Below are 17894 nucleotides of genomic sequence, written 5' to 3' on the forward strand. Positions count from 1 at the left end.
GTGGGAGGATATTCCCGATGGTGGGGGAGTCTAGAACCAGGGGTCACAGTTTGAGGATTCGGCGTAGACCATTTAAAATGGAGATGATCCACCCAAAGAGGGGTGAGCCTGTGGAATTCATTACCACAGGAAGTAGTCTGAAGTGCATTTGTTTCAACGTGAGGGGTAAGACAGATGAACTTAAGAGTTTGGATTAGTACTTGGAACTATGATGTTGTTGCTATTATGGAGACTTGGATGAAAGAGGGACAGGATTGGCAGCTAAATTGCAGGATTTAGATGCTTGAGGTAGGATAGAGCGGGGTCGAAAGGGTGTGGGGCGGGGGGGGGGGGGGGGGGGGGGGAGAGTTGCATTACTGGTTAAGGAGAATATCCCAGCTGTATTGAGGGAGGACACCTCGGAGGGTTCAGACAACGAGGCAATATAGGTAGAGCTCAGGAACAGGAAGGGTGCAGTCACAATGTTGGGGGTTTATTACAGGCCTCCCAACAGCCAACGGGAGATAGAGGAGCAGATATGCAGATAGATTTTGGAAAGATGCGAAAACAACAGGGTTGTTGTGGTGGGTGATTTTAACTTTTCCTATATTGACTGGGACTCACTCGCTGCTAGGGGCTTGGATGGGGCAGAATTTGTAAGGAGCGTCAGGAGGGTTTCTTGAAACAGTATGTAGATTGCCCAACTCAGGAAGGAGTCATATTAGACCTGGTATTGGGGAATGAGCCCGACCAGGTGATCGAAGTTTCAGTAGGAGACCATTTCGGGAACAGTGATCATAATTCCATAAGTTTTAAGGTGCTTGTGGACAAGGACAAGAGTGGTCCTCAGGCAAAGGACTTAAAGTGGGGGAAGACTAACTATATCAACATTAGGCAGGATCAGGAGAGCATTGATTGGGGGAGGTTGTTTGAGGGTAAATCAACATCCAACATGTGGGAGTCTTTCAAATGTCAGTTGATTGGAATTCAGGACTGGCATGTACCTGTGAGGTTAAGGATAAGAGTCACAAGTATTGGGAACCCTGGATAACGAGGGATATTATGAGCCTTGTCAAAAGTGAAAAAGAAGCATTGGTAAGGTTTAAAAGGCTTAGGACAGGTGAAGCTCTTGAAGAATATAAAGAACGTAGGGAGGAACTTAAGGAAGAAGTTAGGAGGGCTAAAAGGGGTCATGAAAACGGTGGACATGTACACCCAGATCTCTCTGCCTGTCAATACTCCGAAGGGTTCTATCATTTACTGTATAATTCCTGCATGCATTGGACCTTCCAAAATGCCTCATCTCACACTTGCCCAGATTAAACTCCATTTGCTACTTCTCCACCCAAGTCTCCAACCAATCTCTATCTTGCTGTATCCTCTGACAATCCTTGGTAAACAGGAATAAGGAAAATCCTAAGGCATTTTATACATATGTAAAGAGCAAGAGGGTAGCCAGAGAAAGGGTTGGTCCACTCAAGGATAGTGAAGGGAATCTATGCATGGAACCAGAAGAAATGGGCGAGATACTAAATGAATACTTTGCCTCAGTATTCACCAAACAGAGGGACTTGATAAATGAGGAGTCTAGGGTAGGGTGTGTAGATATTCTGGGTCATGTCGATATGAAAAAAGAGGTGGTATTGGGCATCTTAAAAAGCATTAAAGTAAATATGTCCCTAGGGCCTGGTGGGATCTGCCCCAGAATACTGAGGGAGGCAAGGGAGGAAATTGCTGGGGCCTTGACAGAAATCTTTGTATCCTCATTGGCTACAGATGAAGTTCTAGAGGACTGGAGGATAGCCAATGTTGTTCCATTGTTTAAGAAGGGGAGCAGGGATAATCCAGGAAATTATAGGCTGGTGAGCCTTACGTCAAAGGTAGGGAAATTATTGGAAAAGATTCTTAGGGACAGGATTTACTCACATTTGGAAATAAATTGACTTTGATTGAGTTTTTCGAGGAAGTGACGGAAATGATAGGTGAGGGAAAGGAGTAGATGTTGTATACATGGACTTCAGTAAAGCCTTTGACAAGGTACCTCATGGTAGACTGGTGTGAAAGGTGAAGTCACATGGGATCACAGGAGAGCTGGCAAGATGGATACAGAACTGGCTTGGCCACAGAAGACAGAGGGTAGCAGTAGAGGGGTGCGTTTCTGAATGGAAGGCTGTGACTAGCGGTGTTCCACAGGGATCAGTTCTGGGACCTTTGTTATTCATAGTATATGTAAATGATTTGGAGGAAAATGTGGCTGGTCTGATTAGTAAGTTCGCAGATGACACAAAAATTGGCGGAGTTGCGGATAGTGAAGAGGATTGCCAGAGGATACAGCAAGATATAGACCGGCTGGAGACTTGGGCGGAGAAGTGGCAGATGGAGTTTAATCTGGGCAAATGTGAGATGATGCATTTTGGACGGTCCAATGCATGTAGGAATTATACAATAAATGATAGAACCCTTAGGAGTATTGACAGGCAGAGGGATCTGGGTGTACATGTCCACCGATCACTGAAAGTGGAAACATAGGTGGATAAGGTAGTTAAGGAGGCATACGGCATGCTTGCCTTAATCGGTCAGGGCATTGAGTATAAAAATTGGCAGGTCGTGCTGCAGCTGTACAGAACCTTAGTTAGGCCTCATTTAGAATATTGTGTACAATTCTGGTCGCCACACTACCAGAAGGATGTGGAGGCTTTGGAGAGGGTACAGAAGAGGTTTACAAGGATGTTGCCTGGTCTGGAGGGTATTAAGCTGTGAGGAGAGGTTGGATAAACTAGGTTTGTTCTCACTGGAATGACGGAGGTTGAGTGGTGACCTGATGGAGGTTTACAAGATTATGAGAGTCATGGACAGAGTGGATAGTCAGATGCTCTTTCCTAGGGTAGAAAAGTCAAGTACTAGGGGGACATAGGGTTAAGGAGCGTGGAGAACAGTTTAGAGGAGATGTGCGAGGCAAGTTTTTTACACAGAGGGTGGTGAATGTCTGGAACACGCTGCCCGGGGAGGTGGTGGGAGCAGGTACGATAGCAGCACTTAAGGGACAACTAGACAAATACATGAATAGAATGGGAATGGAAGGATACGGACTCTGTAAGTGCATACGGTTTTAGTTTAGGCAGGCATCATGATCGGCACAGGCTTGGAGGGCCGAAGGGCCTGTTCCTGCGCTGTACTGTTCTTGGTTCTTTTGTTCTTTGAAGTAGTTGATGCCAAAACATTGAATGTATTCAAGAGGCGGCTGGATATAGCACTTGGGGCGAATGGGATCAAAGGTTATGGGGAGAAAGCAGGATTAGGCTACTGAGTTGGATGATCAGCCATGATTGTGATGAATGGCGGAGCAGGCTCGACGGGCCGAATGGCCTCCTCCTGCTCCTATATTTCTATGTAATGCAATAGAAGAGTGGCAAAGTAACTGCAGGAACTGATGTTTTAGTTTTGGCCAGAAGCACATCCTTCGCAGCGGAACTAACTGGGTAATGATATAGTGGATTATAGGCTGCCCATCACTTAAACAAGATCTGTATTGATAAAGCAGCCAATCCCCATTTAATGTCAACAGCCTCCCATATGGCAATATTCCGGAAAAAACGAACGACATAGAGCAGCTCAAACGCACAAAATCGCTCAATGGCATGTTTGTTCCAACTTCAAGAGGGTAATGGTTATCAAGAGTGACCTTTCCTGCTCTGTACAATGAGACCATATTACTCTTACACATTTAATTATTCGGTCTGTCAAAGGGACTTGTGACCAACAATCCTTTCCAGCTTTCACAGTCACAGCGTTGCTTGAAGGGGTCATTCACATTTAAAACTACCACAAAAAAAATCTCCTATTTCTGTCACATCCACTTGAGTTAGAATATAGAACATAGAAAAACTACAGCACAAACAGGCCCTTCGGCCCACAAGTTGTGCCGAACACATCCCTACCTTCTAGACCTACCTATAACCCTCCATCCTATTACGCTCCATGTACTCATCCAGGAGTCTCTTAAAAGACCCTATTGAGTTCGCCTCCACCACCACTGACGGCAGCCGATTCCACTCGCCCACCACCCTCTGTGTGAAAAACGTACCCCTAACATCTCCCCTGTACCTACCCCCCCCAGCACCTTAAACCTGTGTCCTCTCGTAGCAGCCATTTTCACCCTGGGAAAAAGCCTCTGGGAGTCCACCCGATCTATGCCTCTCAACATCTTATATACCTCTATTAGGTCTCCTCTCATCCTTCGTCTCTCCAAGGAGAAAAGACCGAGCTCCGTCAGCCTATCCTCCATTTACTTTATTTAATTTATTATCCTCATGAGTTGTGAACTTTATTTAATTTATTATTAGTGTCACAAGTAGGCTTACATTAACTCTACAATGAAGTTACTGTGAAAATTCCCTACGGCACCTGTTCGGGTACATTGAGGGAGAATTTAGCACGGCCAATGCACCCTAACCAGCACGTCTTTCAGACCGTGGGAGGAAACCGGAGCACTTGGAGGAAACCCACGCAGACACGGGGAGAACGCGCAGATTCCGCACAGACAGCGACCCAAACTAGAATCGAACTCGGGGTCCCTGGCGCTGTGAGGCTGCAGTGATAACCACTGTGCCACCCGTGCCTCCTCAGCTAACTCCCCAGCCAGCTGCATCCCTCAAACTTTAACAGGGCGGTAACACAGAAATTGGATAAACTGATGAAGGAACAGCAGGAGAGAGGGCTGTACTGAGGCAAAGAAAGGCATGCGAGAGAGAGGAGGAAGAGAACGATTGTGAGAAAAAGAATGGGACACAATGGAAAAAGTGTGGGGTAGCCGACCAAAGAAATGGAGAGAGGGAGGGAAAGAAGAAGAAACAAGGGTGAAAGTGTAAGGATTACAGACTGGGAAGAGAGCACAGAATCAGTTAAAGAAAGACAAAATTACATTTACATCAAACTGAATCATGTTCGGCAACAACTTGCATTTATATAGCACCTTTAAAGAAATAAAATACCCAAAATGTTGTTAAACAGCCTCAAAGTGCTTCTTTATAGTTCACTGGCACAGTGGTTAGCACTGCTGCCTCACAGCGCCAGGGAGCAGCAGCAGTGCTAACCACTGTGCCAGTGAACTATAAAGAAGCACTCTGAGGCTGTTTAACAACATTTTGGGTATTTTATTTAGAAACATAGAAAAACTACAGCACAAAACAGGCCCTTCGGCCCCACAAGTTGTGCCGAACATATCCCTACCTTTTAGGCCTACCTATAACCCTCCATCCTATTAAGTCCCATGTACTCATCCAGGAGTCTCTTAAAAGACCCTATTGAGTTTGCCTCCACCACCACTGACGGCAGCCGATTCCACTCGCCCACCACCCTCTGTGTGAAAAACTTCCCCCTAACATTTCCCCTGTACCTACCCCCCAGCACCTTAAACCTGTGTCCTCTCGTAGCAGCCATTTCCACCCTGGGAAAAAGCCTCTGAGAGTCTACCTGATCTATCTTTCTTTAAAGGTGCTATATAAATGCAAGTTGTTGCCGAACATGAGGCGGTTTGATGTAAATGTAATTTTGTCTTTCTTTAACTGATTCTGTGCTCTCTTCCAGGCTCAACTCCCGGTTTGGGTCACTGTCTGTGTGGAGTTTGCACGTTCTCCCCGTGTCTGCGTGGGTTTCTTCCGGGTGCTCCGGTTTCCTCCCACAGTCCGAAAGACGTGCTGGTTAGGGTGCATTGGCTGTGCTAAATTCTCCCTCAGTGTGCCCGAACAGGTACCAGAGTGTGGCGACTAGGGGATTTTCACAGTAACTTCATTGCAGTGTTAATGTAAGCCTACCTGTGACACTAATATAAATAAATAAAATGCTAGTGAATAGATTTCATAGTTCTGCACTTGTACTGGCTTCAGCCCTTTATGATACATGCTTCAGTCTGCAAAGTCAGATGTCAAACAAGACTGTATTGAGAATAATATGAATGGACATTAGGAACCTATTAAGTGACTGGTCAGCTTCTAACCCCTAATCATTTACATAAGATAAAACAAAGACAGATTTATTAAAACAGAAGATGAAATATTGTGTATGAGAGGAACAATCACTATTTGCTACTGTTTTCAGGATATTATCAACCTAGAAAGAATGCAGAAAAGATTTACTAAGATGCTACCGGGACTTGATGGTTTGAGTTATAAGGAGAGGCTGGATAGACTGGGACCTTTTTCTCTGGAGTGTAGAAGGTTGAGGGGTGACCTTATGGAGGTCTATAAAATAATGAGGGGCACAGATCAGCTAGATAGTCAACATCTTTACCCAAAGGTAGGGGAGTCTAAAACTAGAGGGCATAGGTTTAAGGTGAGAGGGGAGAAATACAAAAGGGTCCAGAGAGGCAATTTTTTCACACAGAGAGCGGTGAGTGCCAGAGGTAGTAGTAGAGGCGGGTACAATTTTGTCTTTTAAAAAGCATTTAGACAGTTACATGGGTACGATGGGTATAGAGGGATATGGGCTAAATACAGGCAAGTAGAACTAGCTTAGTGGTTAAAAAAAGGGCAGCATGGACAAGTTGGGCTGAAGGGCCTGTTTCCATGCTGTAAACCTCTAGGACTCAAAAGTGTTTGGTCACATTTTCAATGTTGTAGAGGTTGTTATGATGTGAATTACTCAACAATCAAACTCCGCTAATTGCATCATTTCTTATAGCCTTATGAGACTAACCTGAATCTTCCACTTCTCCTTAAGTGTGAAAACATCTCTCCGCCTTGAATATATTCCATCACCATATACAAATTAGTGTTATCCTGCAAACAAAAGGAAGAGAATGCAGATAAAAATAAGCCCCCCAGAACGGCAGAGGAATTCTTACACTCACCATCCTTCACACCACCCAACCGTACACAAGCTGGTAAATCACCACAAAGGTTGCTAGCCTTTGGCTGGAATGTTACAGCTGTTTACGCCGGCAGGATTTTCCCATCCCGCTGCGGTGAACAGAGATTTGGCTGGGCGCCAAACCCTCCGACCTCGCTGCAGTGGGGGCGTGATGTGAACGGCCGGTAAGAGCGCGCCCTTTTACAAACTCCAGCTGTCGGATCTAGTCTCACACTAGGGGTATAAAGTAAAGTGAAGTTTATTTATTAGTCACAAGTAGTCACATTAACGCTACAATGAAGTTACTGTGAAATTCCCCTAGTCGCCACATTCCGGCACCTGTTCGGGTCAATGCACCCTAACCAGCACGTCTTTCAGACTGTGGGAGGACTCCGGAGCACCCGGAGGAAACCCACGCAGACACGGGGAGAATGTGCAAACTCCACACAGACAGCGACCCAAGCTGGGAATTGAACCCGGGTCCCTGGCACTGTGAGGCAGCAGTGCTAACCACTGTATAGTGGTAATGTCACTGGACTAATAATCCAGGGCCCAAGGTTTAATGTTGAAAGCCACAAGTTTTAAAGTTTATTTATTAGTGTCACAAGTAGGCTTACATTAACACTGCGATGAAGTAAAAGGAATGTTATTACCAAATTATTGGCTGCAAAAGTGCTAACTGTAGATACAATTTGGAGAAGGGTTGAACAGGGCTGTTGTGCAAGGTGGTGGTGAGCTCAATGGCCTTTTGGTGGTCTTTAAGAGTTGTGTCTGCGCAGACGTGAATGGATAGTGGGATGACTGTGTTAGGTTGGTCATCGGTTTTTAACATCAGGCCGTTTCCTCAGATCTTCTCCCATTTTGTTGCCGTAAGTTTGGTTAGAAACATCATACAACACTTGTATTTATATGTAAGGCACCTCAAAGGATTATGAGTGGCAATATGAGTACATTACACCAGCTGTTGTGATCATGGAATATAGCAGTAATACAGCTTATGTAACAGTATGTCCAAGAGTCAATGCGCTTTGATAAAAGCTTTTGTCTCTTTAACTAGTCTTTAACTAGTCTTTAACTAGTCAACCCACCCCCTGCTTTGGCAATTTTTGTTTGGTAACGCTTGTGTACAGTGGTTAGCACCACTGCCTCACAGCGCCAGGGACCCGGGTTCGATTCCTGGCTCGGGTCACTGTCTGTGCGGAGTCTGCACATTCTCCCCATGTCTGTGTGGGATTCCTCTGGTTTCTTCCCACAGTCCAAAAGACGTGCTGGTTAGGGTGCATTGGCACTGCTAAATTCTCCCTCGGTGTACCCAAACAGGTGCCGGACTGTGGCGACTAGGGGATTTTCACAGTAACTTCATTGCAGTGTTAATGTAAGCCTTACTTGTGACATTAAGAAATAAACTTTAAAACTTGTGGCTTTCAACATTAAACCTCGGGCCCTGGATTATTAGTCCAGTGATATTACCGTTGCACCACCATCTGCCCCTAATTTTGAACACCCGTATCAAATCTCTTCCCACCTCTCTCTCAGGGAAACAATTCACAAGGTTCCTTCAGCAGCAGCTTCCAAACCTGTGACCTCCACCACCTAGAAGGGCAAGGGCAGCAGATGCACGGGAACACCACCTTCAAGATCCAAGCCAAACCCCGTCCTGACTTGGAAATACATCTGCCGTTCCTTCACTGTTGCTGCGCCAACGGCACTGTGGGTGTACCTGCACCAGATGGACTGCAGCGGTTCAAGGAGGCAGCTCACCACCACCTTCTCAAGGGCAATGAGGGATGGGCAATAAATGCAGGCCTGGCCAGCGACGTCTATATTCCATGAACAAAAACGGCTTCTCCAATGTGTCCACATAGCCACAGCCCTTCGTCCCTTGAACCATTCTCATAACTTTTCTCTGCACTCCCTCTAAAAGCCTTCACATCCTTCCTAAAGTGCGGTGTCCTGAATTGCACACAATACTCTAGCCTCGGCCAAAGCAGTGTTTGATAAAGGTCCATTATAACTTCCTTGCTTTTGTACTCTATCTATGACCCCACATGTCTTTTTTAACCACTTTCTTAACCTGCCCTGCCACCATCAGCAACTTTCACGCATGTACAGTTAGGTCTCTCGGTGTCTGCACCGCTTTAGAATTGTTTATTTTATATAGCTTCTCCTCTTTCTTCCTCCCAAAATGTATCATTTGCACTTTCCTGCATTAAAGTTCATCTGCCCCGTGTTCTCCCCATTCCATGTCCTGTTGAAGTCCAATACCAACCTCCTCACAGTTCACAACACTTCCAAGTTCTCTGTCGTCTGCAAATGTTGAAACTGTGCCCTGCACACTCAAGTCTAGGTCATTCATAATGGTCAAGAAAAGCACTGGTCCCAGTACCAGCCCCTGAGGAACCCCACCGTATACCATCCTCCAGTCTGTAAAAACTGTATTTACCATTACTCCAGTCGCTTGTCATTGTGCCTTTAATTCCACGGGTTTCAATTCTGCTGGCAAGCCCATCAAGTGGCACTTTTTCAAATGTATTTTGCGAGTCCATATACACCCGATCTATCGCATTACTCTCATCAGCTCAGTTCCCTCATCAAAACTTCAATCAAGTCAGTTAAACACTATTTGCCTTAACGAATCTGTGCTGTCTTTCCTTAATCAATCCACGCCTTTTCGAGTAATTGTTAACTTTGTTTGAAACATTGGCCGGAATTCTCCGGCCATTCACGCCCTGCTGCCAGCAAGGACGGAGAATTTGGCACTCAGTCAAATCTCCACTCGCTGCAGCGGGACTGGAGAATAATGGATTCAATCTTCTGGCTGGCAGATTCAATGCAGATTTTGAATGCAATCTGCCTATCTCTTCATCACCATTCCTTCATGTTTGCTGGGTCAAAGTTCTGGAACTCTCTAACTTCACCACATGGAGCCTGCAGCAATTGAAGAAGGTGGCCCATCACCAATTTCGACAATGACGAGACAGAGTACAGGAATGAGATAGAGAATCTGGTGAACTGGTGTGGCGACAATAATCTCTCCCTCAATGTCAACAGAACGAAGGAGATTGTCATCGACTTCAGGAAACGTAGAAGAGAACATGCCCCTGTCTACATCATTGGGGAAGAAGTAGAAAGGATCGAGAGCTTCAAGTTTTTGGGTGTCCAGATCACCAACAACCTGTCCTGGTCCCCCCATGCCAACACTATAGTTAAGAAAGTCCACCAACGCCTCTAATTTCTCAGAAGGCTAAGGAAATTTCATAGATTCATAGAAACCCTACAGTGCAGAAGGAGGCCATTCGGCCCATCGAGTCTGCACCGACCACAATCCCACCCAGGCCCTACCCCCACATATTTACCCGCTAATCCCTCTAACCTACGCATTTTAGGATTCTAAGGGGCAATTTTTAACCTGGCCAATCAACCTAACCAGCACATCTTTGGACTGTGGGAGGAAACTGGAGCACCCGGAGGAAACCCACGCAGACACGAGGAGAATGTGCACACTCCACACAGACAGTGACCCGAGCCGGGAATCGAACCCGGGACCCTGGAGCTGTGAAGCAGCAGTGCTAACCACTGTGCTACCGTGCCGCCCAATTTGGACTTACCTTGCATTAAGTTGATCTTTCTCTACACCCTAGCTATGTCTGTGACACTACATTCTGCACTCTCCCCTTTCCTTCTCTATGAACGGTATGCTCTGTCTGTACAGCGCGCAAGAAACAATACTTTTCACTGTATCCCAATACATGTGACAATAATAAATCAAATCAAACTTTCCCGTAGGCTAACTAGAACTGGGCAACAAATGCTGACCTGGTCAGTATGACCCATATCCCAAGAATATATTTTTAAAAACCTAATCAGAGAAGACTTTGCTGCTCTTTCTGCTGTTTTGATTTTCATGGAATTAATTTAGATGACAGGCTGACCAAAATTCCTTGCATATTTCACAGTAACTTCTTGTAGATTTCACAACCATTATTATTGTGTTACAACTAGTCTTTATTTTGAAGCTTACTCTTTTTCAAATCCAAATGTTTGTGCTAAAATCCTTTTTAGATGATGCTCCCTTGATTCTACCTTATCTGATACACCTGGGTGAGATAAGACCTGCTGGCAAATAAAAAGTAAAGTCACCCTCTGAAAGTCGGAATTCATCTTTAACCTGTTTGTTTCCAGTCAATATCCCAGTGATTGACATTTCCAACAAGTAGCATTCTGCCCTTGTGGGCGGCACGGTGGCACAGTGGCTGGCACTGCTGCCTCACAGCGCCAGGGATCCGGGTTCGATTCTCGGTTTGGGTCAGTGTCTGTGTGGAGTTTGCACATTCTCCCTGTGTCTGCGTGTGTTTCCTCCGGGTGCTCCGGTTTCCTCCCACAGTGCGAAAGACGTGCTGGTTAGGGTGCATTGGCCATGCTAAATTCTCCCTCAGTGTTACCCGAACAGGCGCCGGAGGGTGGCGACTAGGGGAATTCCACAGTAACTTCACTGCAGTGTTAACGTAAGCCTGCTTGTGACTAATAAATAAACTTTAAACTTTAGCTGATCAGACTTCTAATCTCTTTACCATCTGTAGAAATAGACCAAATGTTTTTTCTCATTCAAACCTGTGTGAAACTATCATGCCATTGCCCGCTTCTCTTTGCCAGCCTTGCCTCATACCTAACATTACATCCTATTCCTTTAGTTTCTGAGTAGGACACCCACATGTTCTTGTGAGCACTTGAATCCTCATATATAACCTCTGGCTCATCACTTGTGGTTGGGTGGCCCCAAACAGTCTGGAAGCAACGAGACTTAATTAAGAGACAGTCTGAGCCACCTCCATAAACTCAGTCCTAGCGAATGGCAAGATGGATTTTTAATGAGCCATGTGGTTAGATGGGTGTGGATACCACAGCGTCACGAAAACCCGAGGTGGGGAAAAGATAGAAGTTTGACTGAAAGGGAGTACTTCGAAGATATAATCCAGAACGTCAGACATTTATGTAACACAGCGGTGGGCACCCTGCGGCCCACCTGGGTTCTGAGTGCAGCCTACAAGTCATTTTGTTAGCCATTGCCCATACGCAGGGTTGCCATGTTCTGATGATTTCCACCCGCATAGTCCTTTAACCTACCAGTATGACTAAAGTGATACGCATGTAAAGCTAGCACAAGTAGGGGATGCGATGGCCTAGTGGTATTATCGCTAGGCTATTAATCCAAAAACTCAGCTAATGCACTGGGGGCCTGGGTTCGAATCCCTCCTCAGCAGATGGTGGAATTTGAATTCAATAAAAAAAAATTGAAATTAAGAATCTACTGATAATCATTAAACCATTGTCGATTGGCGGAAAAACCCATCTGGTTCACTAATGTCCTTTAGGGAAGGAAATCTGCCGTCCTTACCCGGTCTGGCCTACATGTGACTCCAGAGCCACAGCAATGTGGCTGACTCTCAACTACCCTCTGAAATGGCCAAGCGAGACAGTCAGTTCAAGGGATGGGCAATAAAATGCTGGCCAGCCAACAATTCCCATGTCTCACAAATAAATTTTTTTTATGAAGACCCGAGATGGGGGAACATAGAACATAGAAAAACTACAGCACAAACAGGCCCTTCGGCCCACAAGTTGCGCCGGTCATGTCCCTACCTACCTAGGCCTATATATAGGCTTACCTATAACCCTCAATCCTATTAAGTCCCATGTACTCATCCAGAAGTCTCTTAAAAGACCCTATCGAGTTTGCATCCACCACCATTGACGGCAGCCGATTCCATTCACGCACCACCCTCTGAGTGAAAAACTTACCCCTGACATCACCTCTGTACCTTCTCCCCAGCACCTTAAACCTGTGTCCTCTCATAGCAGCCATTTCAGCCCTGGGAAAAAGCCTCTGAGAATCAACCGATCTATACCTCTCAACATCTTGTAAACCTCTATCAGGTCACCTCTCATCCTTCGTCTCTCCAAGGAGAAAAGGCCGAGCTCCCTCAACCTATTCTCATAAGGCATGCCACCTAATCCAGGCAACATCCTTGTAAATCTTCTCTGCACCCTTTCAATAATTTCTACATCCTTCCTGTAATGAGGCGACCAGAACGGAGCACAGTACTCCAAGTGGGGTCTGACGAGGGTCTTATAAAGCTGCATCATTATCTCCCGACTTCTAAACTCCTAAACCCGACTCCTAAAGTTTGACTGAAAGGATATCTTCGAAGATATAATCCAGAAGATCAGACATTTAAGGGGCACATGCAGCCCAAGACATTTTGTTGACCGCTGCCCACGCGCAGTGTTGCCACGTTCCGCTGATTTCCGTCCAGGTAGTTTTTTTCCCTACCGGTGTGACTGATGTGATTCGCACGTAAAGCAAGGGCGAGTGAAGTGAGGGGAGTGCTGACTGCTCACAACATTGACTGTGAGAGCCGTGCGCTCCCTCTGTGCCCAAAATGTCTTTATTTTTACCATGTGAAGCTGATGATAGTTCTATTAATATATGAATGATGAAGCATTTTCTATAATTTGTTATGAAATATTCCACGTGTATTAAATGTATTGAATCTTATTCATGGGGTCTGGGTTAGTGAACAAGCCCCATTTCAATCTTGCGGCCCACTCACTGTCCTAGGTTGCCCATTGCTGATGTAACATCTTGATGAATGTGATCGTGTCTTCAAAGAACCTGAAATACTGGAAACAGTTTACGTAGCCAAGATTTTGATTTGATTTATTATTGTCACATGTATTAGCATATGGTGAAAAGTATTGTTTCTTGCGTGCTATACAGACAAAGCATACCGTTCATAGAGAAGGAAACGAGAGAGTGCAGAATGTAGTGTTACAGTCATAGCTAGGGTGTAGAGAAAGATCAACTTAATGCAAGGTAGGTCCATTCAAAGGTCTGGCAGCAGCAGGGAAGAAGCTGTTCTTCAGTCAGTTGGTACGTGACCTCAGACTTTTGTATCTTTTTCCTGATGGAAGAATCATGGAATCATAGAGTCCTACAGTGCAGAAGGAATTCATTCAGCCCATCGAGTCTGCACTGGCCACAATCCCACCCAGGCCCTATTCCCGTAACCCCAGCCAGTACCCCTGACACTAAGAGACAATTTACATGGCCTATGAGCCTAACCAGCACATCTTTTGGACTGTGGGAGGAAACCAGAGCACCGAGAGGAGACCCACACAGACACGGGGAGGATGTGCAAACTCCACACAGACAGTGACCCATGCTGGGAATCGAACCCAGGTCCCTGGCGCTGTGAGGCAGCAGTGCTAACCACTGTGTTCCGTGCAGGTGGAAGAGAGCATGTCCGGGGTGCGTGGGGGTCCTTGATTATGCTGGCTGCTTTTCTGAGGCAGCGGGAAGTGTAGACAGAGTCAATGGATGGGAGGCTGGTTTGCATGATGGATTGGGCTACTCTCATGGCCTTTTGTAGTTTCTTGCGGTCTTGGGCAGAGCAGGAGCCACACCAAGCTGTGATACAACCAGAAAGATGATACCAGGGATGAAGGCGTTCACTTCTGAGTATGGACCGGAGGAGCTGGGTTTGTTCTCCTTCGAGTAGAGATAATTAATGGATGATCCATAAAATTACGAGAGTTTTTGACTGAGTAGGGAGAATATATTTCTTCTGGCAACTGGGTCAGAAGCCAGAGGTCATAAAGTTAAAATAATTGCTGAAAGGACGTGAGGAGAAACTGAAGAGAAATTTCTTCATGTAGTTCCCCACACTCCTAACCTTAGCCCTATATCTGAAAGGATGGTGAAATGAAGTGCCAGAAACACTCAACGGATTAAATTGCAAGGGTCTGGGGAAAGGGATATCTGGGAAATGAGGCTAATTGGATAGCCCTTTAAAAGATCTGGCACACATCCTGCTGTGGTGACATAGGGTTTGATGAATCCGTATTGTCTTCCCAAGTGTTTGTCATGTTCCATCATGGGGAAGGAGCTTCCTGTGGTCTTGGCAAACACGTTAGTGTGAGTTGCGCACCTCATTTTACTGGTTTCTGGAGGCCTCTTCCATGGGTCTGCCAAGCCAAGATCTTTCTGTCAAGTGCAACTTTCAAACCAACCCGAGAGAACAATTCTACTGAACAGATAACCTGCAAGAGGAAAATTAAAAATAAAGCGACCCTTCAATAGCGACCCAGCAGAACTCGTATAGAGTCAAAAGGAACAGCATGGTGGCACAGTGGTTAGCAATGCTGCCTCATAGCACCAGCGAGTGTAGCTTTTGGCAGACTTTGAACATCAGTCTGAGAATGAAGAGGAGTAAGTCTGCTTACCAAACTGATAATCTATAGAACAATATTGCTACCCACTCTGCTCGACACATGTGGGAGTTGAACTGTACATCAGTCTCAGCCTAAGAAGCTCAACCACTTTCGCGTAAGCAGCCTTTCGAAACTTCTAATGGCAGGACAAAATGTCCGGCAGTACGGTGCTCTCCCCAGCTGGCATACCAGGCATTCAAACCAACTGAGTTGGGCCGGTTATACAGCCAGAATCCTGACACTCGGTTACCAAAGTGAACCTTCTATGGAGACCTTGGGTCTAGAGACAATCTCTTGCCGGTCAAAGGAAGCGCAACAAGAACACTCTCTGAAGGCTTCACTTTGGAGTTTTGATATCTGCTTCGAGTCCTGGGAGATCATGATTGCTGCATCTGGCACAACCAAATAAAAAACAGTGTGACCTCCTCCGAAAGCAAGCGCACGTCGGAGGCAGCGAGAAAAGGCAAGGCGAAAAGGCAAGGCGAGGAAATACTCCTGCTCTGACCAAGATTGCAAGAAACTATAAAAGGCCGTGAACGTAGCCCAATCCATCACGCAAACCAGCCTCCCATCCATTGACTCTGTCTACACTTCCCGCGGAAAAGCAGCCGGCATAATCATGGATCCCACACACCCCAGACATTATATCCCGAGACTCAAACCGGCAACACATCGTATGCACATTAATTCCATACGTGTACTCAGATGCATTGCATGTATATGTAAATGGAAATGGGTGCGCACGTAAACACACATACACACACACAAACACACACACACAGACAGACATACACACTCACAAACACACACACAAACACACACGCAAACACACATGCACACACACAAACATACACACACAGAGACACACACACACACACATAGGCACCGACACACACACATGACTTTACTCTCTTCCACCTTCTTTCGTAGGGATACAAAAGTCTGAGATCACGAACCAACCAACTCAAGAACAGCTTCTTCCCTGCTGCCATCAGACTTCTGAATGGACCTACCTTATATTAAGTTGATCTTTCTCTGCACCCTAGCTATGACTGTAACACGACATTCTGCACTCTCTCCTTTCCTTCTCTATGAACGGTATATTTTGTCTGTACAGCGCTCAAGAAACAATAGTTTTCACTTTATACCAATACACGTGGCAATAATAATTCAATTCAATTCAAGTCAAATCAAATATGTGCAGTAGAACAGTCGGGGCACAGATTGGCCATAGCCACCGGAACCCTAGCAAACGCCGCAGATACTAAACAGGGTCATCTTGAAAGACGTACAAGGATTACAGAGAGAAACAGGCAATCTTCAGTTCTGTTTGCCTGAGGAAGTTATTCCTCCCTCCCCTGCACGTACTTTCAAACTTCCCGACCAAAGTCAGCACGAGGGAGGCGAGGCAGATTCACCCTCAGCAGTGAACACTCACCTTGAACGAGAATACTAGCCGCACCAGAAAAGGGAACCGGACAGCCTGAAGGATCTTCTTTTCATTGAGTGTGTGCTCGATCTGTTTCAGCTTTACCACCTGGGCAGGAAAGGAAGGCAAGCACTGTATCAGCTAAAACCACAATCATTCTTATCACATCTCGACTGACGGATAGTGTTCATGAAAGAAAACATGTTCCTCCCATCAACTTGGAACACTTCGTTCGCCATCAGTCAATGGCCAACCATGATTGGGGGAAGGGGGGAACTTAGGAATGGCTCAAAGCCTCATATTTGTTGCTACAAGGCTCGCGTGTTTGGCAGGTCAACTCAATTGCGAGCTTAATTTATTCTGATTCTATTATATACTGAACACCTGCCACGTCAAACATTGCTGAATTCACGTATTCCAAATACACAGCTCCTAACATGCTGTTATCTGATAAAGGACTTTGTTTCTCACAGAGGGTTTTCCATTCTTGAAGCAACTTCCTCGTCTGCTCAACAATATAAAAGCAAAATACTGCGGATGCTGGAATGTGAAACAAAAACAGAAAATGCTGGGAAATCTCAGCAGGTCTGACAGCATCTGGGGAGAGAGAATAGAGCCAATAGAGTCTGGATGACCCAAGCTGGCTGTGTGTGTGTATTTGTGTGTGTGTGTATATATGTGTGTGGTATGTGTGGTGTCTGTGTGCATGTGCCTGTGTGTGTGTGTGCCTGTGTGTGTGTGTATGTGTATATGTGTGTGGTATGTGTGGTGTCTGTGTGCGTGTGCCTGTGTGTGTTGTGCCTCTGTGTGTGTGTGTGCCTGTGTGTGTTGTGCCTCTGTGTGTGTGTGTGCCTGTGTGCCTGTGTGTGTTGTGCCTCTGTGTGTGTGTGTGCCTGTGTGTGTGTGTGTGTGCCTGTGTGTGTGTGTGTGTGTGTGCCTGTGTGTGTGTGTATGTGTATATGTGTGTGGTATGTGTGGTGTCTGTGTGCGTGTGCCTGTGTGTGTTGTGCCTCTGTGTGCCTGTGTGTGTTGTGCCTCTGTGTGTGTGTGTGCCTGTGTGTGTGTGTGTGTGTGTGTGCCTGTGTGTGTGTGTATGCGTGTGCCTGTGTGTGTGTGTGTATATGTGTGTGGTATCTGTGTGCGTGTGCCTGTGTGTGTGTGTGTGTGTGCCTCTGTGTGTGTCTGTGCACGCGTGTGTTCGTGTGCACATGTTTCCACTTACATATACATGCAGTGCTTCTGAGTACACATATGGAATGAGTGTGCATACGATGTGTTACTGGTTTGGATCTTAGGATATAATGGCAATAATAATAATATTCAGGTTATCAGTTTTTGCTTTATTACAGGGTATACAAACATACAGTAT

The 17894-nt window shown here is 45.8% G+C and overlaps 1 protein-coding gene across 3 annotated transcripts in view; it reads right to left on the reverse strand.

The window, feature by feature from the left end:
* The window catches only part of LOC144507810 (cAMP-dependent protein kinase catalytic subunit alpha-like), a 175419-nt gene that overhangs the window by 16003 nt on the left and 141522 nt on the right, over nucleotides 1-17894 (reverse strand). For all 3 annotated transcript variants that reach the window (XM_078235125.1, XM_078235126.1, XM_078235127.1), the window contains exons 4-5: nucleotides 16535-16633; nucleotides 6673-6755 (exon numbers count right to left, since the gene is read on the reverse strand). In XM_078235125.1, coding sequence (XP_078091251.1) covers nucleotides 6673-6755; nucleotides 16535-16633 — 182 coding nt within the window. The remainder of the gene's footprint in view (nucleotides 1-6672; nucleotides 6756-16534; nucleotides 16634-17894) is intronic.

The sequence above is a fragment of the Mustelus asterias genome, chromosome 19 (genome assembly GCF_964213995.1).
Source record: "Mustelus asterias chromosome 19, sMusAst1.hap1.1, whole genome shotgun sequence".
Lineage (NCBI taxonomy): Eukaryota > Metazoa > Chordata > Chondrichthyes > Carcharhiniformes > Triakidae > Mustelus > Mustelus asterias.